At 36.8% G+C, this 24,243-nt stretch overlaps 1 protein-coding gene across 18 annotated transcripts in view; it reads left to right on the forward strand.

Annotated features, from left to right (window-relative positions):
• The window catches only part of EHBP1 (EH domain binding protein 1), a 524,220-nt gene that overhangs the window by 327,549 nt on the left and 172,428 nt on the right, over window positions 1-24,243 (forward strand). For all 18 annotated transcript variants that reach the window (XM_058278659.2, XM_071208862.1, XM_058278647.1 and 15 more), the window contains one exon: window positions 9,606-9,795. In XM_058278659.2, coding sequence (XP_058134642.1) covers window positions 9,606-9,795 — 190 coding nt within the window. The remainder of the gene's footprint in view (window positions 1-9,605; window positions 9,796-24,243) is intronic.

The raw sequence follows: 24,243 nt of genomic DNA on the forward strand, positions 1-24,243 counted from the left end.
ATTCTTAAAACCTCAGTTCAACTTAGACTTCTCCATGTCTTTTTCAATCCCTGCTTCTATATCAGAGTTCATCTATGTTATCCTATACTGATCAGTTGTACAGTGCTGAATGAGCTTGATTTTTTTTCATTTTTTTTAAATTAGAGAAGTTGTGAGGTTACAAAACAACCATGCATAATGAACAGAATTCCCATACATCATCCCTTCACCAAAATCTTACATTGTTGTGGAACATTTGTAACAAGTTATGAAAGAACATGATCAGATTGTTACCACTAACTTTGATTCATGGCATATACTTGGTATATTTTTTTCATACACCCCTTATTATTCACGCTATGTATTGATGTTTTATATTTGTTAAGTTCATGAGAGAACACTCTCATATTTGTACTGTTAACTACCGTCCATCTCCTAACACATGGTTCACTGTATTACACAATACCCTACCTAGTACATTCTATACAAAGAGCTTGATCTTAGAGTAGTTGTGGGTTTACAGAACAATCATGCAAAAAATACGGAATTTCCATATACCACCCTATTAATAACAGTTTACATTGGTGTGGTACATTTGTTAAAATTGATAAAAGCACATTTTTTGCTGTTTGACCTAAAGTAAGGGGGAAATGGAAAGGAGAAATGAGTTTATATGGCTACGAGTTTCTAAAAAAGAGTCTGGAGGCTGGCAGAAGGTTTGCCCTCATGCACAACTGAGCAGAGTCAGAGAGACAGATAAAGCAGATACAACCCCCAGATATTGGTTCCTTTGAGGGCTAAAGAGACCCATGGGAGTTATGGTCATGGCCGATGGGGTTAACTACCAGGGCAGATGGCCCCTCTTTGGAAATGGTGTTTATGTGTGATGAATCTGGACTCAGATGGGATCTCCCTTCATAAGACTTTCATGCTAATGTGCTGGAGGTGCAGTTAATGTTGGGGTTTAAGATATATTTAGGGGATTTGAATCTCTGGACTGACAATGTGATAGCCAGATCCTGAGCCTCAACAGACTCCAGCACCTACAATCTGATTTATTGGACTTACCACACTCAGCTAAGATGGAGGTGAAGAAGGACAACCACCACACCATGGAGCCTAGAGTGATTACAACTGAAAATGGGAGGATTGCATCCAGCATCCAGGTGGAATCTGAGCCTCCTCTTGACATAAAGGTGCAATGGACACAACCAATCCAGTGTCCACATAGAAGAGGTGGCATTGGATTGGGAAAAGTGGACATAATGGACAAAGGGTATGGGGAAAGGCAGGAAGAGATGAGAGGTGGAGGCGTCTTCGGGACATGGAGCTGCCCTGGATGGTGCTTCAGAGGTAATCACCGGACATTGTAAATCCTCACAGGGCCTACATGATGGAATAGAGGAGAGTATGGGCCATGATGTGAACCAATGTATATGAGGTGCAGAGGTGCCCAAAGATGTACTTACCAAATCCAATGGATGTGTCATGATGATGGGAACGAGTGTTGTTGGGGGGGGGGGAGAGGGGGGGTGGGGGGGTGGGGTTGAATGGGACCTCACATATATATTTTTAATGTAATATTATTACAAAGTCAATAAAAAATAAAAAAATTAAAAAAAAAAAAAAAAAAAAAAAAAAAAGCACATTTTTATGCTTGTACCATTAACTAGTTATAGTTAATTTCGGGTTCTTTATTTGGAAGGTGACTTTTTCAAATTTCTTTTTATGGCTGAATTATATTCCATTGTATTGATATACCACATTTTATTTGTCCATCTGTTGATGTACACTTGGGGTTGCTTCTACCTTTTGTCTGTTGTGAATAATACTGCTATAAATATTGGTGTAAAGATAATCTGTTCGAATCCCTACTTTCACTTCTTTTGGGTATATACCTAGGAGTGGAATTATGCAATCAAATGGTAATTTGTATGTTAAACTTTCTGAGGAACTGCCAGTCTGTTTCCACAGCAGCTCCACTATTTTACATTCCCATAATCAATAGATGAGAGTTCCTATTTCTCCATATCCTTGCCGATATTTGTTATCAGTTTAACCATAACAGTCCTAAGTGGGTATGAAGTGATATCTCATTGTAGTTTAATTTTCAGTTCTTTAGTGGCTAACAGTGTTGGGCATGTTTTTATATATTTGTTGGCAATTTGAATATCTTCTTTGGAGAAATGTCTATTAAATCCTTGGCCCATTTTTAAATTGTGTTGTTGGTCTCTTTGTTGCTGAGTTGTAGTTCTTCATATATTCTGAATACTAAACCCTTCTCAGATACGTAATTTGCAAAAATTTTCTCCCATCCTTTGGGTTTTCTTTTTATTCTCTTGATAATGTCCTTTGTGGTCCAGAAGTTTTAAATTTTGATGAAGTGCATTTTATCTATTTTTTTTTCTTTTTCTACTTACGCTTTTTTTGAAAAGTCTAAAAATCTATTGCCCACTACAAGGTCCTTAAGATATTTCCCAATGTTTTCCTGTAAGAAAGAGTTTAGCTCTTATATTTAGATCATTGATTGATTTTGAATTTTTGTATATGATGAGAGGGAGGGGTCAGAATTCTTTTTTTTTTTTTGCATGTCAATTTCCATTTCTTCCAGCACCATTTGTTGAAGAGACTATTTTTATCTCATTGAATGGACTTGACACCCTTGTCTAAAATCAACTTGTTGTACATGTGTGGATTTATCTCTGAATTCTCAATTCTATTCCATTGATCTATTTATGTTCCTGTAGCAGTACCACATTGTTTTAATTATTGTACCCTTGTGGCAAATTTTGAAACCAGAAAGTGCAGTTTCTCCAATTTTATTCTTCTTCAAGATTGTTTTGGCTATTTGGGACCCCTTGCAATACCTGTATGATTGGAGGTTTAACTTTCCCATGATTTCAGAAAAGGCAACTGGAATTTTGTTAGGGACTGATTGAATTTATAGATTGCTGTAACCAGTATTCACATCTTAACAATATTAATCTTCAAATCAATGAACATGGGGTTTCTTTCCATTTATTTAGGTCTTTCATTTCTTTCAGCAGTGTTTTAGTTTTCAGAGTAGTCATATACCTCCTTGGTTAATTTAATTCCTAGAAATTTTATACTTTTAGATCCTATTATAAGTGGAATTGCTTTCTTGATTTCCTTTTCAGATTTTTCCTTACTGGTATATGGAAACCAGACTGACTTCTGCATGTTTATCTTGTACCCTGCAACTTTATTGAATCTTTCATTAGTTCTAGTAGCTTTCTTGTGGAGTCTGGGATTTTCTATATATATATGACCATGGCATCTGCAAATAGGGATAATTTGACTTCTTCCATTCCAAGTTGGATGTCTGTAATTCTTTCTCTTGCTTGATTGTTCTGGCTAGAACTTCCAGTGCAATGTTGAATAACAGTGGTGAGGCCAACATTCTTATCTTGTTTCTGATCTTAGAGGTAAAGCTTTTGATTTTTCACTATTGAGTATGATATTTGCTGTGGGTTTTTCCTAAATACCCTTTGTCATGTTAAGAAAGTTCCCTTATATTCCTATTTTTCTGAGTATATTTATCATGAAAAAATGTTGAATTTTGTCAAATGCCTTTTCTGCATCAACTGAAAAGATCATGTGGTTTTTTTTCTCTTCATTCTACCAATGTGGTCTGTTACATTAATTGATTTTCTTATGTTGAGCCATCCTTGCATTTCTGGAATAAATCCTACTTGATCATGTTGTAATCCTTTTAAGAGATTTTTAGATTTGGTATGCAAGTATTTTGTTGAGGATTTTTGCATCTATATTCACAATAAATATTGGTCTGTATATTAGTCAGCCAAAGGAGTGCTGATGCAAAATACCAGAAATTGGTTGGTTTTTATAAAGGGTATTTATTTGGGGTAGGAGCCTACAGGTATCAGGCCATAAAGCATAAGTTACTTCCCTCACCAAAGTCTATTTCCATGGGTTGGAGTGAGATGGCTGCCAACGTCTGCAAGGGTTCAGGCTTTCTGGGCTTCTCTGGGCTCAGCTCCTCTGTTTCCTCCACAAGTCAGCTGTAGACTATGAGGCTCTCTAGGCTTTGCCTCTCTCCACAAGGTCAGCTGTAGACTATCAGGCAAATGGCTCTGTTTCTCTTCCTGGGGCTCCAGCCTAAGTCTTCAGCATCAAACTCCAACATCAAAACTCCAACATCAGAAAACCCTCAACTCTGTTCTTTGCCATGCCTTTTATTTGCCAACACCCTAATCATAACTCAGTCATGCCCGGGCACAGATCAGATTACAAGCATAATCCAATATTTCTTTTTGGAATTCATCAATTATACCAACTGCTACAGTCTTTATTTTCCTTTCTTGTTATATCTTTATCTGGCTTTAATATCAGGTAATGCTGGCCTGATAGAATGAGTTAAGTAATTTCTCCTCCTCTTCTATTTGGAAGAATTTGAGAAGAATTGGTGTTAAATCTTCTTTATATGTTTTTGTAGAATTCAGCAGTGAAACCATCAGTCCTGGACTTTTCTTTGATGGGAGGTTTTTAATTATGGATTCAGACTCTTTTTGTTATAGGTCTATTGAGATTATTTTTTCTTGTGTCAGATTAAGTAATTTGATGTTTCTAGAAATTTGTTCATTTCCTATAGGTTTTATAATTTGTTGGCAATGATTATCCATAGTACTCTCTTATAACTTTTTATTTCTGTAAGGTTGATAGTAATGTCCCCACTTTCAATACTGATTTATTTGTATCTTCTCTCCCTTTTTCTGTGTCAGTCTGGCTAAAGTTTTGTCACTTTTATTTTTTAAAAAACCAACTTTTGGTTTTGTTTATTCTGTTGTTTTTCTAGGCTCTATTTCATTTGTCTTTGCTCTAATCTTTACTATTACCTTAGTTCTGCTAACTTTATGTTAAGTGTGCTCTTATTCTAATTTCTTTATGTGTGAAGTTAGGCTTTTAATTTGTGATCTTTTTTTAATGGAGGCATTTAGAGCTATAAATTTCCCTCTGAGGACTGCCTTACTGCAACCCCTAAGTTTTGGTATATTGTGTTTTCATTTTCATTCATCTCAAAGTATTTCCTGCTTTCTCTTGTGATTTCTTCTTTGTCTCTCTGTTTTGATTTCCTCATATTTGCAAAATTTCAAGTTTCCTTCTGTCATTGATTCCTAGCCTCATTCCACTTGGTCAGAGTGGATACTTTGTATGATTTCAATATTTTAAAATTTATTAAGATTTGATCTGTGGTCTAACATATGCTGTATCCTGAAGAATGATCCATGTGCACTAGAGATGTATGTGTATTTGCCTGTTGTTGGGTGGAGTGTTCTATAAATGTCGGTTAAGTCTAATTGATTAATAGTGTTGTTCAAGTCCTCCTTTTCTTTATTGGTTTTCTGTTTAGATGTTATATCAATTATTGAAAGTGGTATATTGAAGTTTCCAGCTATTATTGTAGAGCTATCTATTTTTCCCTTCAATTCTGTCTGGTTTTGCTTCATATATTCTTAGGGCTGTGTTGTGAGGTACATGCCTGTTTATAATCATATCTTCTTGATGGACTGAATCATCAGTATAAAATATCCTTTCTCTCTTTTAATCTTTTTTTACTTAAAGTCTATTTTGTCTCACAATAATATAGCTACTCTGGCTCTCTTTTGATTACCATTTTCATGGAATATCTTTTTCTGCCCCGTCCGCCTTTTGAACTCTTTGTGCCTGTGTACCTAAAGTGTGTCTCTCGTAGACAGCATATAGGTGGATTATGCTTTTTCATCCACTCTACTAATCTCTTCCTTTTTAATAGGGGAGTTTACTCCATTCACATTTAAGGCAATAACTGAGAAGGAAGAATTTAAATGTGCCATTTAGGTATTTGTTTTCTGTATATCTTATATGGTTTTTTTGTTCCTCAACTCCTCCATTGCTTCCTCTTTTTTATGTTTACTTACCTATTTTTAGTGTACCATTTTCATTCCCTTCTTTTTCTGTATTTTTTTTCATTATTTTCTTAGTGGTTACCTTTGTAATTAAAATTAACTTTTAAACCAATAATAACTTTGTTCAACTAGTAACCACCTAGTTTCTGATAAATGAAGTCTCATCTCATATATATCTCCTTCCTTCCAACTTTCTATTGTTTTCTCATATTACATTCATTTTCTTATATTGTATGCCCAAAATAGATTTAAAGTGTTATTTTACACATTGGCCTGTTAATTCATATAAGAGAGAAAAAGCACTTACAACCCGAAAGTACAGTAATACAGGATTTTGTATTTACCTATATAGCTACTTTTACCAGTGTTCTTTGTTTCTTCTTATAGTTTTTAGTTACTGTCCATTTTTATTTCATCCTGAAGAACTCTCTCTACCCTTTTTTATAGGGTAGATCTTCTGACAATTAACTCTTTAAGCTTTTGTTTATCTATAAATGTCTTAATTCCTTCATTTTTTAAAGGTAATTTTGCTGGATATAGAGTTTTTGGTTGACAGTTTTTTTCTTTAAGACTTTAAATATATCATCCCACTGTCTTCCAGTGCCCATAGTTTTGGATTAGAAATCCACTGTTAATATTCTTGGGAACACCTGGAATGTGACAAGTCAGTTCTCTCTTGCTGCTTTCAAAATCCTTTCTTTGTCTTTTCTTACAATTTCACTGTAATGTGCTATTGTGTAAATCTCTTAGAGTATCCTGCTTGGAGTTCATCATGCTTCTTGGGTATGTATATTCATGTCTTTAATCAGCTTTTGGATGTTTTCAGCCTTTTTTTTTTTTTTAAATACCTTTTCTGCCCCTTTCTCTTTTTTGTCCTTCTGTGACTTCAGTGATAACATTTGTGGTATGATTTATAGTATCACACAGGTTCCTCAGGCTCTATTTATTTTTCTTCATTCTTTTTTCTTCCTGTTCCTCACACTGGATAATTTCAGTTATCTTGTCTTCAGCTTTACTGATCCTTTCTTCTGCTTGTTCAACTCTTCTGTTATATCCATCTAATAAATTTATCATTTCAATTACTGTTCTTTGCAGTTCCAAAATTTGTATGGTTCCTTTTTATAATTTCCATTTCTTTATTTTGTTCAAATAACATTTTCCTAATTTCCTTTAGCTCTTTGTATATGGATTCCTTTAGCTCATTGAACATATTTTAGAATTGATTTAAAGTCTTTGACCAGTAGTTCTAATGTATGTACTTCTTCAGGGATGGTTTCTAGCTAATTCTTTTTTCCCTGAAAATGGACCATACTTTCCTGTTTCTCTTTGTATTTTGTAAATTTTGATTGAGAACTGGACATTCTGAATGTTATTATCTCTGGAATTGCTACATTTTTTGTTGTTGTTGAGGGCTGGAAAATGCAACTTTTCCTATTTTCTCTTTCCCAAGTGGGAAATGGAAATGGAAAGAGAAAAGAGGAAAAGAAAGGTATTGCCTCTTTAAGACTCTTCTGCTGCTTTTGCCTAAGGGGAGTTGGAACAATGACTGCTCTCAGAGCTGGCTCTCCAATGATCTGAAGTAGCTGAGCAAAAGCAGTTATCTCTGTTATCAAACTACACTCACCTGGATTTTGGAGGACTAGGACTTATAGCCAGCCCACCATGCCCCTAGCAATCTGGGCTGCAGTCTCCATTGCTGCATGCCACACAGTGGGGAGATTGTGGCTGCTGCACAGAGTTTGAAATTTACAGCAATTTACCAGCCTCTTCTTCTAGCTCTTCCCTGGATGCTGCACAGTGTTGCATTAGATTCTAGGGTTTCAAATAGTTGAGTCAACCAGTTGCTGCCAGTTCAATAGTTGTTTTGGTGAAAGGACTGATTCCTGGAGCTTCCTGCTCTTCCATCTTCCCATAATCCTCTTAACTCACATGGATTTAAAATTAAATTAGCAGGATGGTCTGGGAATCTCCAAGCCAGGAAAGCAAAGCACAAAATGGTTCCTAAAGTACTTGGCAAATGCAAGCATAAAATACTCTGAGGAGTAGCATTCTCAGCTCAGACTACAAAGAATTTCCTCAGTTAAGCCCTGAGCTCACAATTTAAAATTACACAACCCTCAGGGAAACAATTTGCCAAGGAAAAGAAGACAGCAAAGAAAAGAAATAGCAGGATTATACATGCAAGTACATCGAATAATAGATTTATCAGAGACTGTAAAGTAAATATGTTTTAATGATTAATGACTCAAATCTCTGATACCTGGGGTATTATACGCAGAGACATAAAAAGAAATACATTTATTGAAATTAAAAATATATGGAGTTGAGAAGCAGATGTGGCTCAAGTGATTGGGCTGCTGTCTACCATATGGGAGGCCCTAGGTTCGATTCTGAGGGCCTCCTTGTGAAGGCAAGGTGGCCCATACCACAGAGAACTGATGGCTCGCATCCGCAGAGAGCTGGCAACCCACGCTGGCAGAGAGCTGGCACAGAAAGATGACGCAACAAAGGGAGACAAGCAGACACAGAAGAACGCATAGTGAATGGACACAGCAGACAGCCAAGCAAGCAGCAAGCAGGGGGAATAAATAAAATAAATCTTTGAAAAGATCTATATATATGGAGAATTGAATATCACATTAGACACAAATGAAGAGAGAAAAGTTGAATTGGATCATAGATGTGAGAGAATTATGCAGAATATAGCACAGGAGGAATAAAGATTTGTTAAGAGGTAAAGAGGTTAGGAAACATCACAGGTAGAACATTTGACATCTACCTAATAAGATTTTCTAAAGAAAAAAATGGAAATAGGCTATCAAAGAGATAATGGCTGGTAATTTTTCAGGAGTGACAAAATACATGAATCTTCAGACTCAGGGAATACAAGGCATGTGAAACAGGATAAATTAAAAGAAATCTATCTAGATACCTAGATACATCATAGTAAAATTGCTCAATACCAGAAATTAAGAGAAGATTTTAAAAGCAACCTAATTTTACAGATGACCTACCAAGCAGCAATACATTGAGGCTGTCAGTTGATAACTGAATACTAACAAGGGAAAGCAGAAGACAGTGTCTTCAAAACACTGAGATAAAATAGCTGACAACTACCCATATAAACTCAATTAAGAGTGAGGCTGAAATAGATGTTTTCAAAGCCTGAAAGAATTTATTATTAAACAAATCCTCTTCAAATGAACTGCTAAACTAAAATGTTCAAATCCTCTTTGAATGAACTGCTAAACTAAAATGTTCTCATAATGTTCCATTATGAGAAGGGAATTTAACCGAAATGGAGGAATGAAATGTAAGAAGAAATTTTCATTGGGGGCAGGCTGTAAAAAGAAAATAAATTGGCATTTCTACATCTCATTTCCTATTCTTTTTTGTGGAGAATATATAAGATTTACTATAATTATAAACATTTTTCTAGGGATCTATATACAATAGAGCTGATCTACTTTTTAAAAAATTCCTTTTTAAAGGGGAAAATTTTTATTTTAATCTGGATAAAAATGGACCAACACATTAACAGTGATTGTTTCTGAACTGTAAGTTATCACTGATTTTGGTTGTTGTTTTTTTAAATTGTTTTCAGTGCTCCAGGTTTTAAAATGAACTTGTTTTATTTTACTCAGAAGTAAATAAAACAGTTTTGGATAGACATTTGATTATAATTCATCTTTCATTTAGATCAAATCCTTTTTATGAACCTAAGCCAACTCCTCCTCCAAATAATTTGGTAAGTCCAATTCAAGAACTGGAAACTGAAAGTAAAGTGAAAAGACAGGCCCCAGCCCCACCAGTCATCTCACCGAAGACAGGAAGAGTAAGTGAAAATGCAGTTGTTTCTGTAGGAAGAGATCTCTCAACTTCTCCTAAGGTAAGATGTTTTTCTACCTTTGTGTAAAGCATGTTTTAGTATTTGATTCTTTTTTTCCCCTGTGCAATTTAATTCGAATTAACTAAAATCATTTTTAGCTATTTTTGATGATTCAAAAGTAAAATCCAAGTAAATCCATTATGCTGTAATATGGTATATATTTGGAAGCTCTTACATTTACAGTACTGTATGGATAGATAGTTTGGGGTAAAATTAGGTTTTAAATTGCTGTTTTGAAGTCAGAAGAAGAAAGGCATTTTAATTGTAGCATGGCATTTTAAAGAAAGGATACTCTAAAGCAACAAGGTGTGAGAGACAGCTTACAGTAATATAGAGGAAGGAGCAGAAACTGTCCTTTTAGAAATGTATTGGAAAGAGTAAGGCTCAGTGCAGAGAAATTCTTAGTTGGAGAATTTCACTACTTTCACTAATGCCAAGTTACAATTTTTACATTACTGTCACTTTGTTAGCAAGATGCTCTGGGCTCTGAGCATCTAGTTTCTTGGCTATGTCACATAAAAGAATTTTGAAGGGGAGCAGATGTGGCTCAAGTGGTTGAGCTTCAGCCTCCCACATGAGAAGTCTTGGGTTTGTTTCCAGGTACCTCCTGAAAAAAACAGACAACAAACATCAAGCAAATCAAATGAAAAAACCAACTCAGGGAAGTCAATATGGCTCAGTGATTGAGTGCCGGCTTCCTACATACGAGGTCCCAGAAAAAGAATTTTTTTCTGAAGAATTTTAAGGCACACTGTAGGGTCGGCAGGGGAGGAAAGAATTTGTTAAGAAACAAAAGAAAAAAGGTACACATCCCTGGACATGGCTGTGGGTGTACTACAGGGTGAGACATGCATGTGGGGCCCCTGGTTGGACCTTTCTAAAGCCTTTCCTCCTCCCCTTTCCTAATGTTGGGGAGGAGCCCCAGCCGTTTGCTGTTCTGATTGGTTGCCCCACCTGTCAGTGCTCAGTGGAGGCCTGTTGTTTGGCCTTATCCAGGGCTTCCCCTTAACGCCAGAAAGAGTTCCAAATGGGACCTTGTGGCCAGGGTTTAGATGGCATCTTTCTGGCTTTGTTCTTAGTAGCAGGGGGTTTCCAGGCGGGATGTTACAACCATGTTCTCTGCTGGGTCCCAGCTGCCTTCCCTCTTTCCCTATGCTAACTGCCTCAACTCTTATGTCTCTCTCTTATCTTTCTCTTACTAAAAATTTACTGTGATAAAGTATATATAATATAAACTATGCCATTTTAGTCATTGTTAAGCATATATAGTTCTGTGGCATTGATGTTCACAATGTTAGGCAACCATCACCATTTTCTATTTCCAAACCTTTTCATCACCCCAAACAGAAACCCTGGGCCCATTAAAGCAATAACTCCCCTTTCCTCCCCTTACCCCTAGACCTTGGTAACATAAGTCTACTTTCCATCTCTATGTATTTGCCTATTCTAGATATTTCATATAAATGGGAATCATACGGTATTTGTCCTTTTGTATCTGGTTTATTTTACTTAGCATAATGTTTTTAAGTTTCATCCATGTTGTAGTATGTATCAGAACTTCATTCCTTTTTTAAGGCTGAAAAATATTCCATTGTATTTATATACCACATTTTGTATATCCATTCATCCATTGATGGACATTTGAGTTGTTTCTACCTTTTGAATATTGTGAATAATGCTGTGATAGACATTGGTAAACAAGTATCTGTTTGAGTTCCTGTTTTCAGTTCTTTAGGATATCTATCTAAGAATTGCCAGGCCATATGGTATGTGTTTTGAGGAACCAACAAACAATTTTTCACAGCATCTGCACCATTTTACATTCCTACCAGCAATACATGAGGGTTCCATTTTCTCCCACATCCTTACCAACACTTCTTATTTAATAGCCATTCTAATGGGTATGAAGTGGTATCTCATTGTGGTTTTGATTTGCATTTCCCTCATGTTTAATGATGTTGAGGATCTTTTCATATGCTTATTGGCCACCTGTATATCTTCTTTGGAGAAATGTTTATTCCAATCCTTTGTCCACTTTTAAATTGAGTTGTCCTCTTCTTGTTGAGTTTTATATTCTGGATTTTAAACCCTCATCAGTTATATGATTTGCAAATATTTTCTAGTATTTTCTCCTATTTTCTGCCTTGTCTTTTTATTCTCTTTATAGTATCCTTTGATGCACAAACATTTTTAATTTTGATATTTATTAAAATTATCTATTTTATCTTTTGTTATTCATGCTTCTGGTTAGATCTAAGAATCCATTGCCAAATCCAAGCCCATGAGATGGTTTCTATGTTTTCCTCTAAGAGTTTTATGATTCTTACTCATACATTCAGGCCATAGATCCATTTTGAGTTAATTTTTATATATGGTATGAAATTTAGAAATTTCGTAAGTAGTTACATGGAAATGTAAAACCCAGTTTCAGAGCAAAGTCCATTAAATGGTTGATTGCAAATAATGATATCCATATGTAAGGTAGAAATGTAATTAACAAATTTTCTTATGTAAATATATTTTGCTTATGTACTCAAGGGTATTTTTCATTATTACTATCATATTAGATTATTTAATTGTCACAGGCAATTATGGTAAAAAAAAATACAACAAACTTGAACTAAGGGATAAAGTAACAGGTTACAGATCCCCCACCCAATAGAGACAGGATTAGAATCCAGCATTTTCATTAATTATGTTATCTCCAGACTACATTCCACCTTAGGTGGCTCAGATGCTGTTTTTCTCCAGGACATCAAGATTTAGTAGTTTCTTTCAAATGATTTTTCAGTTTATTCTTTGCCTTTCATTAATTGCCAGAGTTCTGAAATGGTTGCTTTTGGGGTTTTTTTGCCAATATTTTTGTTGTTTTGAAGGGAGAGCAGTTCAGTGAGGTCCTCACTTGGCCATTCCAGAAGTCAATCTCTAGAAGTTTGGTTTTTTATCATGGTTTTTGTTGTTGTTGTTTTTAAAGATCTATTTTTATTTATTTCTCTCCCCTTCCCCCCCCCCATTTTCTGCTCTTTGTGTCCATTTGCTGTGTGTTCTTCTGCATCCACTTGTATTATCAGGTGGCACTGGGAATCTGTGTCTCTTTTTGTTGCGTCATCTTGCTGCATCAGCTCTCTATGTGTGACGCCACTCCCAGGAGGGTTGTGCTTTTTTCACCCGGGGTGGCTCTCCTTTCAGGGCACACTTCTTGCATGTGGGGCTCCCCTGTGTGGGGGCGTCCCTGTGTGGCATGGCACTCCTTGCACAGGACATCGCTGTGCGTGGGCCAGCTCACCACATGGGTCAGGAGGCCCCTCCATATGATAGGCAGATGCTCTATCAGTTGAGCCACCTCCGCTTCCCATATTATTGTTGTTTTAATCCTATTACTTTAGGGGGAGCAAGTAGGACTAAATTCAGTCTTGCAGTTGCCTAGGGGAAGAGGGAAAAAACAAAACCCTAAATGAAATCCGCAGATGGAAACCATATAAAGCAAAGGAAATGGCCAATTCATGGACCTATGAGAACGAAGAAGCTTTTTAGGTCCCTTATCATTTCTAATCATCAAGTACATGTAACTATCTCCCTCCATGAATCTTATTCCCTGCTCCCGCCCTCTTCTACTTACAGTCTATAAGAAGTTTGAAGTTACTGGAGAATTCCTAATTCCATTGTAAGGAAACAAAACAGAAATTAACAGTGTCTACTGTGTGCCAGATGATGTTGTATTGCCTCATGTAATTCACAGAACAATCTGAAATAAAGATACCATCATCTCTGTTATACATGTGAGAAAGTGAACCTTAATTTAGTTGCTCAAGGTGATAAAAGTAGTAGTGACAGTGTCAGGATTAAAATTCAGATCTTTTTACTCTAAAACCCATATTTTCCCTACCATGCCATGCTACCTCATAAGGCATATTTCTGGTTTCAAGTTGTACCTCTAAATATATTTTTCCAGGAAACATTAAAAATATGAATAACTTCTATTGTGGAAAAGCATATAACATAGCTATTTTTTATATTATTTTGAGAATTTGAGGATAATGTTCTGTTGCAGATATATTGTAGAATTTGGGGAAAAGCCTAAACATTTTACTACCAATAAGACATTGGAAAATGTTTTATTATACTCAGACATATGCAGTTGAAAAACATCATTTTGTGCACATCCTCAGTAACTTTCTTGCTGATCTAGAAGGAAAGTGGTTTAGATAACTCACTATATGAAACACATCTGTGAAAAAATTAATTAAAAAAAAGACCTCTGCTGATAAATTATTAAATGAAAAAAATCAATATGATCCCTTTTGAATGTATAAAGTTTTATTTTAAAAACCTTATTCACACATATATAAACACATATGTAAACATATATATTCATATACATTGTGGAAGTAACTTAATAATAGTGGTTACCTTTTTTTTTTTTAAGATTAACTTATTTATTTCTCCCCCCCTCCCTCGTTGTTTTGAGCTTACTGTGTCTGTTCCTTTATGTACTCATCTTCTTTTAAAGAGGCACTGGAACCAAACCTGGGACCTCCCATATGGGAGGGTCGCTGAATCACTTGAGCTACCTTGGTTCCCTGCCTTGTTGTATCTCTCATTGTGTTTTCCTCTTTGTGTCCTTTTGGTGCATCATCTTGTTGCATCGGCTTGCCACACCAGTCCACAGAGTTAGCTTGTTGTCTTGCTAGTCTTCCTTAGGAGGCACTGGGAACCGAACCCAGAATTTCCCATATGGTAAGTAGGAACTCAAACACTTGAGCTACATCTGCTTCCCAGTGTTTTTTTTTTTTCCACTGTTGAGCTTCCTTTTTTTTTTCTGTATATATATATTTTTCAATTTATTGAAGTATATCCACATACATGAACATACATAAACAATAAATGTATAGTAATAGTTCTGTACTTATAAAACAAACATACATAACATCATACAGGGACATCATACCTCATCCTACCAACAATACTTTACATTGTTGTGAAACATTTTTAACTAATGATTAAAGAGCATCCTACCAAAATATTACTACCAACCAAAGTATCTCACATTTGGTGTATTTTCCCCCAACCCACCCTGTTATTATTATTATTTAATATCATTTATATATGGACATACATAAACAATAAGTGTATAGTAAAAGTTGTGAACTTAACACACCAAATATGTATAACCTCATACAGTTGTCCCATATATCAAGCCACCACCAATACCTTGCATTTTGTGAGACATTTTTTTACAAATTATGAAAGAATATTGTCAAACTCTAGACTTACAAAACAATTATGTACTTGTGCTGAATTCCCATACAACACCCCTCTATCAACACATCACACAGTGGAGGAACATTTTCAACACAGTACATCTTTAGCCTTAGATGCATGAATGTTATATTATTACTGTTAACCACAGTCCATAAGTCACTCCAATTGTATTTTTCCCATACTTCTTCACATTCCCACCACCCTGCAGTAGTGATGTACATCTGCTCTAGCTCACAAAGGACACTCTCACATCTGTTCCATCAACCACAATTCTCATCCACCTCTTGGTTTACTGTGTTATTCAATTCTTAGATTACTCTCTAGCTTTCTTTCAAATGGCATTTATGTCCCTAGACTACCCTTTTCAGCCACATTCTGATTTATAAACCTGCTGTTACTCACTATAATGTGTTACCATCCACTCTATGCATTTCCACACTTTTACAATTAAGTTAATTAAACCTTATACATACATTAAACATCAGTAGTCCATCTCAGTCCTCCTCTTATCTCCTTTAAGAATCTACCACCTACCACCAGGTCTTGAAGATGTTTTCCTACATTTTCTTCTAGAAGCTTTATTGTTCTTGCTTTTATATGTAGTTTTTTTTAATCCATTTTGAGTTAATTTTTGTATAAGGTGTGAGTTAGGAGTCCTCTTTCCTTCTTTTGGCTATGGTATTCCGTTTTCTCGGCACCATTTGTTGAAAGGACTATTCTATCCGAGCTGTGTGGGTATGACAGGCTTGTGAAATATCACTTAACCATGGATGTGAGTCTCTGTTTCTTAACCATCAATTCAGTTCCATTGATCTGTATGTCTGTCTTTATGCCAGTACCATGCTATTTTTACCACTGTAAAGAGGTAATATGATTTAAAGTCCAAAAGTGAGAGTCTCCAAATTTGTTTTTCCTTTTTAAGATGTTTCTGGTTATTCACGACCCCTTATCCTTCCAAATAAATTTGATAATCATGTTTTCCATTTATTTTTAAACTGCTGGTGGAATTTTTATTGGGATTGCATTGAATCTGTATATAAATTTGGGTAGAACAGACATTTTAATGCTATTTAGTCCTCCAGTCCATGAGTATGGACTGTTCTTCCAATTATTAGGTCTTTTTGACTTCTTCTTTTTTTTTTTTTTTAAATTTTTTTATTTTTTATTGACTTTGTAATAATATTACATTAAAAATATATATGTGAGGTCCCATTCAACCCCATCCCCCCACCCCCCCCTCTCCCCCCCCCAACAACGCTCGTTCCCATCATCATGACACATCCATTGGATTTGGTAAGTACATCTTTGGGCACCTCTGCACCTCATATACATTGGTTCACATCATAGCCCATACTCTCCTCCATTCCATCCAGTGGGCCCTGTGAGGATTTACAATGCTTTTTGACTTCTTTTAACAATGAGTTCTAATTTTCTGAATATAAGTGCTTTATATCATTGGTTAAGTTTATTCTTAAATATTTGACTCTTTTAGTTGCTATTGTAAATGGAATTTTTTTTCCTGAGTTCCTCCTCAGATTGTACTTTACTAGTGTCTTTTAAGTGTATTTCATCTAATATAAGTATAGATACTCCAGCTTTTTTTGTTGTTGTTCTTGAATGTGAGGGATATATTTTTCCAGTCTTTCACTTTCAATCTGTTGCTATCCTTAGGTCTAAGGTGAGTCTCCTGCAGGCAGCATATAGGTGGCTCATATTTTCTTATCGATTCTGCCAGTCCGTCTTTTGACTGAGGAGTTTAACCCATTAACATTCAATGCTATTACTATAAAGGCAGTTCTTATTTCACCCATCTTGACCTTTGGGTTTTATATGTCATATTGTATGTTCACCACTCTTTTGAGAATTTTAATTGCTTTTACTGATAAAGTTTTCATTTCTAGACTCTCTTCCAAGCCTCTCTCCTGTCTTTTCTTTTCAGACTATAGCACACCCTTTAGTATTTCCTGCAAAGCCCGTCTCTTGGTTACAAACAGTCAGTTTCTGCTTATCTGTGAATATTCAAAACTCACCCTCATTTTTGAAAGACATTCTTGCTGGATATAAGATTCTTGGCTGGAAGTTTTTCCCTTGTAGTATCTTAAATATATCATACCACTGTCTTCTTACCTCCGTGGTTTCTGTTAAGAAATCAGCACTTGGGTGTCCCCCACGTAGAGGAGCCCCACATGCAAGGAGTGCGCCCCAAAAGGAGAGCCACCCAGTGTGAAAGAAAGTGCAGCCCACCCAGGAATGGTGCCACACACACGGCAAGCTGACACAACAAGATGACACAACAAAAAAGAAACACAGGGAAACGGACTTTGGCCCAGTGGTTAGGGCGTCCGTCTACCACATGGGAGGCCTGCGGTTCAAGCCTCGGGCCTCCTTGACCCGTGTGGAGCTGGCCCATGCGCAGTGCTGACGCGCGCAAGGAGTGCCGTGCTACACAGGGGTGTCCCCCGCGTAGGGGAGCCCCACGCGCAAGGAGTGCACCCGTAAGGAGAGCCGCCCAGCGCGAAGGAGGGAGCAGCCTGCTGAGGAATGGCGCCGCCCACACTTCCCGTGCCGCTGACGACAACAGAAGTGGACAAAGAAACAAGACGCAGCAAAAAGACACAGAAAACAGACAACCGGGGGAGGGGAGGGGAATTAAATAAATAAAAATAAATCTTTAAAAAAAAAGAAAGAAACACAGATTCCCATGCCACTGACAACAACAGAAGTGGACAAAAAAGAAGACGCAGCAAATAGACACAAGAGAACAGACAACTGGGGTGGAGGGGGTGGGTGGGAAGGGGAGAGAAATAAATAAATAAATCTTCAAAAAAAAAAAGGAGAAAGAAATCAGCACTTAATCTTACTGGGTATCCCTTATATATTATGCATTGCTTTTCTCTTTCTGCTCTCAGAATTCTCTGTCTTTGGCATTTGACATTCTGATTAGTATGTGTCTCGGAGTTGGTCTATTTGGATTTAATCGGATGGGAGCACGTTGTGCTTCTTGGACATGGATATTTATGTCCTTGAATAGGGTTGGGAAATTTTCTACCATTATTTCTTCAAATATTCCTTCTGCCCCTTTTCCCTTCTCTTCTCCTTCTGGGACATCCATGACACATGTGTTTGCATATTTCTTGCTGTCATTTAGTTCCTGAGATCTTGTTCAATTCTTTCCATTCTTTTCTTCATCTGTTCTTTTGTATGTTTGCTTTCAGAGACCATTTCTTCAAACTTACCGATGCTTTCTTCTGCCTCCTCAAATCTACTATTATATGATTCCAGTGTATTTTTAATTTCATTTATTGTGCCTTTCATTCCCATAAGATTTGCTATTTTTCTATGTATGCTCTCAAATTCTTCTTTGTGCTCATCTAGTGTCGTCTTAATATCCTTAATCAATTTAGCCATCTCATTGAATTTTTTAAGGATATTTGTTTGAACATCTATGATTAGTTGTCTCAACTCCTTTATGTCATCTGGAGACATATCTTCTTTCTTTTACTAGGCCATATCTTCCTGTTTCTTGGTGTAGACTGTAATTTTTTGTTGGTGTCTTGGCATCTGACTTACTAGATGTACTTATTCTGAATGCAGTTTCTCTCTTTAGTTTAGGACTTTTTTTTCCCTTCTCCCTTGCTGGTTGTGTAGTAGAAGCCAAGGATGTAGTTGGTTCTGTAAGCTGTGGTAGCTCAAGCTGCCTGCAGTGCCCACAGGCCAGATGAAGCTTCTCCCAACTTTCTCCTTTACCAGGAGTAGGGACAGAACCACAACTGTGTGTAATAATCCAAGTTGTACAGGCCTAAACTCTAGTTGCCTGAAGAGACTGGTCAAGCTTCAAGCCCCTTCCTTCTCTGCCTGGGGCAGGAATGGAGCTCCAGGTGTGGGCAGCAGTCTATGCCATATGGGTCCAAATGGCCACAGTTACCCCGGTAGACTTCCAGCTATTCAGTCTATGCCAGCCAAATATAATGTAGTTACCCAGTGAGGCTGGTGCGGGGCCTGTCAGCCTCTTCCTGCTAGCGGTGGGGCTGAAGCCTAGGCTAGGGCTGCAGCCTGATCTGGGTGAAAGAAGCCAGTCCCTACTGTCACTGTGATTTTTTCAGTCAGTTGGACTTCTCCTCATGCCAGGAGTCAAAATAGTGGCTCCTGGCCTCTTTCTGACCCGTACAGGTTCACTCTTTAGCTTTTCTTAGGGTTATAGTTCAGCCAGCTGAATTTACTAATCAGTAGCTGAAGTCAATGGCCAACTGTCTCTCCCGCTCCTGTTTTTGGGAAATGGAGCTTCCAAATGCAGCCACAGAACAGCTCATGAGGTGACTTGAGCCACCAGAGTAGAATCATCAGCCTCCGTGGTGTAGCCTGTATTTTCCCAGAGAGGCTAGCGCAGGTACCCCCAGTTTCCTCCCTGCTAGAGGGGGGCTGGGGCTTAGCCTACATCTGCAATCTGATTTAGATGGAAAGGAGCTGGTCCCTATCAGCACTGTGATTTTCAGTCAGCCCTACTTTCCCTCATACCAGAGACAGAGTTAAAATGCCGGCTACCAGCCTCTTTCTGACTTAGCCATTCTTAGAGCTGTACTTTAGCCAGCCAAGTTTACTAATCAGTAGCTGAAGTTGGTGCCCAACTGTCTCTTCCCCTTCTGGTTTTGCGAAGTAGAATGTCCAATTCCAGCAGTGGAATAGCTCTCAAGGCAGCTTGTGCTGCCAGTGGAGAATGGGCACTGGCCTCCAGGGCATGGGGTGCTCCATTTATGAATTTTCTCTGCAGATGGGTAGTCTCCTCCTTCCATTCTTTCATGGTTGTTGCAGGATGTCTCCTGTTCTCCTGGAGCCCCTAAACAGGTGTTTTAGGTATTCCTGGGTTATTACTAATTGCCCTGTAGCTCGAGCTGGTTCTAGCAGTTCCTTACTCTGCCACCATCTTTCTGGTTCCCCAGTGGTTACTTTTGAGGAAAAGAGTTTTGGTTGGATGGAAGGTATGCAGAACATTAAGGAAGGCATTTCCTTTTCTTTTTTACCTTTTCATATTTTTTGTAGACCAGGTATGGAGGCTCAGCAATAAGCCTCTGGACCCGTTGTTCCACATCCACAACACAAATCCACATTCATTTATGTTATATATTAGTGTTCTTGTACAATTACATTTGGAAAAAAGTAGACCATTACCAAACCACTCCCCTCTTCAAAAAATTGGAACTCAAGCTTAACTACACAATTATGTGTAAGATAAGGCAGTTGATTAGAATTAATGGCCAACTGAAATAATACAAAATGATAAATGGCAACAGAAAAAGATGATACAATAATTTCAAAACCACAGGAGCATGGGACTTATTTGTTACAGGAAAATACCTATATACTGAAGACTTTGCATTTTTAAAGCTTAGTAAAATAATTTATAATTTTGGTGACCTTGAGTCAACATGAATGAATCATATTATGTTTAATATATAATGTTCTGTTTAGGAAGGAAGGAAAGTTTGTCATGCACCAAAAATTTTCCATTAAAATTATTAAAGAGTTTTGATGCTTTAAGCTTATTACCTGTAAAATTTACTCACTAAAATATTCTGTTAATCAATAATGCTGCATAAATGGGGTACTACTGTATGTATCACCTGCTCTATTCATTAGTACTCTTGGTTATGAGTTATAAAAAATAAGCCATGTGCTTGAAATTTTTTGCTTAGGTAAAAAGTGCAACTTGTAAAGACACAGATATTTTGTAGAACCCTAGGCAAAGAATACAAGAAGGTTTCAGGAATATGAGAATCAACCTTGATATATCTGTGTCTCTCTCTGGAATACCTTCAATTTGCCTTACTTAATCTTTTTAATGATAATTTATTCAGACCTCTTTTCTCCCTGCTAAGCAGTTTATGTAATGGGATTTCCTGTCTCTCCCATATAAAACTACCCTTCTTCTCTCAGTCTGAATGACCTTAGCTAAAGGTAAAGAAAAATAAATATATATTAAATCAATTACTTTTTCTTAATATTTATGTGGACCTCCCAGAAGTGTTAATTTTTTAAGATCCTGTCAACTAAATGAGTCTTTATTAACAAAATTTCGGGTGGAAGTAAGACAATCTGTAGGCAATAGAAAGCTTCAGGTGGCGGACTTGTCCCAGTGGTTAGGGCGTCCATCTACCACATGGGAGGTCCACGGTTCAAACCCCAGGCCTCCTTGACCCATGTGGAGCTGGCGCATGTGCAGAGCTGATGGGCGCAAGGAGTGCCATGCCACGCAGGGGTGTCCCCCACGTAGGGGAGCCCCACACGCAAGGAGTGCACCCCATAAGGAGAGCTGCCCAGCGCGAAAGAAAGTGCAGCCTGCCCAGGAATGGCCCTGCACACATGGAGAGCTGACACAAGATGGCGCAACAAAAAGAAACACAGATTCCCGTGCCGCTGACAACAACAGAAGCAGACAAAGAAGACGCAGCAAATAGACACAGAGAACAGACAACAGGGGTGGGAGGGAAGGGGAGAGAAATAAATAAATAAATCTAAAAAAAAAAATAGAAAGCTTCAAAGGATAGCTTAAATAAAATATCTGTCTTTAAAATGTTGATGGTCTGGTGCTGATATTATAGACTCTCAAAGTCTGTAAGAGACTCAGTCTCTTACTTTGCTGCCCCACCATCCTAGATAGACTTCCACGTCATGATCCAGGATGACTGCTTGAGCCACAGCCTGTATGCTCTATTCTAGTCATCAGGAAGAAGGAAGGGACAAAAAATAAGCACCCTACCTCTAGCTAGGAAAAGAATCTTTATTCTAGGAAATGAATCTTTATTCTCAGTAATTGTGTTACTCTGCTAAAACTGGAGGGTTCTATTACTAAGGAAGAAGAGTAGTATGGACATTAGAGTTCAATCAACAGACTCTGACTTAGGTACTTAATTAAAATGTGAATTTTATTGTGGAGATACAAATGAACCCAAATCTTGGTATCTCCTCTTTGAGAAAACTTGAATAACCACTTGAAACAGTCATTTTTAACTAAAATTTAAAAACCAATTCTGCATATTTTTTTTTAATTAGAATATTTTGCAATGGAACATAAAGAAGTCTAGGAACAGTGCAGTAGAATGCAAAAAAGTACAAACAAACCCAAACTATCAAAAGTTGAATAGTATTTCCTTTAAGATCAGTTCACTCAATATATCATTTATATAATGTATGAAGAGATATGCTAATTTTCAGAGCATAGACTTACTAGCAAGAAAATTGAGATACTGTCTTTTTGGTTTTTTTTTTTTAATTGAGTGCTGTCAATTCTAAAGAAGTATTTGGATGTGTGCTCTGCAGGGTCCAAGTGAGAGTAAGGTTAAGAAAGGCTCCTTTAGCACAAAATTTAGATACTTACTCTTGGATTAGTGTGTTTGTGGACTCTGTATTTCCATGACCATACAAGTGAATCCCTCCGTACGTCTTGTGCTCTACGCAACTTTTTGCCTCACCCTAGCCCTGGCCCTTGTGCACAGATGGGGCAAATCTGACAGACAAATGTACAACAGCAGTAACCCGTTTGAAGGCCTTTCAACAGCCTCTTGAAGAACATCTCTAAGAGTTTGCCTCTTGATTTTTCTCAGTGTATTCTTTGGCTGTGGAGGTTTAAAAGGCTCAATTTGTTTTTGTTTTTTTAAAAAACAGATTAGAATGTTTGCCTTTTAAGACAAAGTTGTCTCAAATGTAGTTTTGAAAGCTTGCTCTTTTATATCAGTATATTCTAAAGTAACTAAATTAAGGTGCCTAAAGGTAACTGAGGATTAAATTGCCATTTTTCCTTACAGAAACAAAAATGCCCCCACAGAAAAAAACCTGAATAAGATAAATTATTTGTGTACTTTATTGATAAAGAAAAGCTCACAAGGTTGGCTTATTTGCAAAATGCTTTATAAAGTCTAAGCAGTCAGCCACATGGGGCAAAACTGAGTCTGAGTGCTACATTTTGTTAGGATCATTTATACTGTTAATGATAAATGTAAAGAAAGCACTGATTAACTTACCTTTATTGCACAAGGAAGAGGAACTTATCTGTAGTATTTGAACAAATTCACACAAACTATGACAGAACCCTTGTCAACTTCCAGTATTGGATGAACTTCACTCTGTAAGAATAAGAAACAGACAGAAAATAATTGAAAAGACCCACAAGGTATAGGACCCACAAGGTATAAGATGAAGCTAGAGAGGTAAATAAGGTACAAAATTTAAGGAGGCCTTATACTGTGTAAGTGCAACCTTGGCCTATGCATGAACCTGAGAGTTAGTGCCTCCTTAAATCTTACAGTGAACAATCTTAGCCATCATACCAATGACCTCCTAAAACTGATTTATCCCAAAAGCAAAGGAAAACTTTTTTTAAAAATCTAATTAATATTCTTAGTGTGGTTTAACAGGACACTCCATAAGTTATTGGAAGAAGAGCAAATGTCACCAGAAATAATGATCTGAAGCAAAATGTTAATCATGGAGGAATCTAGGTAAGGAATACATGGATTTTTGTTGTACTTGCAAATTTTCTGTAGGTTTGAAATGTTTCAGTATTTTAAAAAGTGGCAGAAAGTAATGATTTGAGAGTCAGAAAGAGTTCTTAGATATGGGAAAACATAGTTTTCAAATTTTAAAATTATAAATAGCTGATATTATATGGCAGAACATCAAATTAGTGACTTAGAAGACAAACTTTAAAAATTCTCTTTAGAATTCACAGTGAGAAGAGATTAAAATTATTGGAAGAAAAGTAAAAATAAATGATAGAGTTTTGAGATTCACTGTGATAATATCTATAATAGGGGTTATAGAAAAGAGATCAGACATATCCAGATAGTATGTTTGAATTTTAAAGGCATTTATCTACTGAGGAAAGATTTTAGCATCAGATGCTTTTGTAACATTAAATGCTAGAGACAGTGGAATATCTTTATAGAATTAAAAAAGAATATTTTCAAAAGATTGAAACACATCAAATATATAAAAATTCACAAATATATAATGATAATAACAAAGAAAAATTGCCTTTGGAGGTTTCAAGAGCACCAAGTCATGATTCTGTAAATTGATAAATAAAATTAAGGAATCAAGTATTTATCCTGACTTTCCTTTATTAACTATAGTTCAATATAACTAAAGAGTTAATGAGGAGGGAAAAGGACTTTGGCCCAGTGGTTAGGGCGT

This window comes from Dasypus novemcinctus, chromosome 17, assembly GCF_030445035.2.
Source record: "Dasypus novemcinctus isolate mDasNov1 chromosome 17, mDasNov1.1.hap2, whole genome shotgun sequence".
Taxonomy (NCBI): domain Eukaryota; kingdom Metazoa; phylum Chordata; class Mammalia; order Cingulata; family Dasypodidae; genus Dasypus; species Dasypus novemcinctus.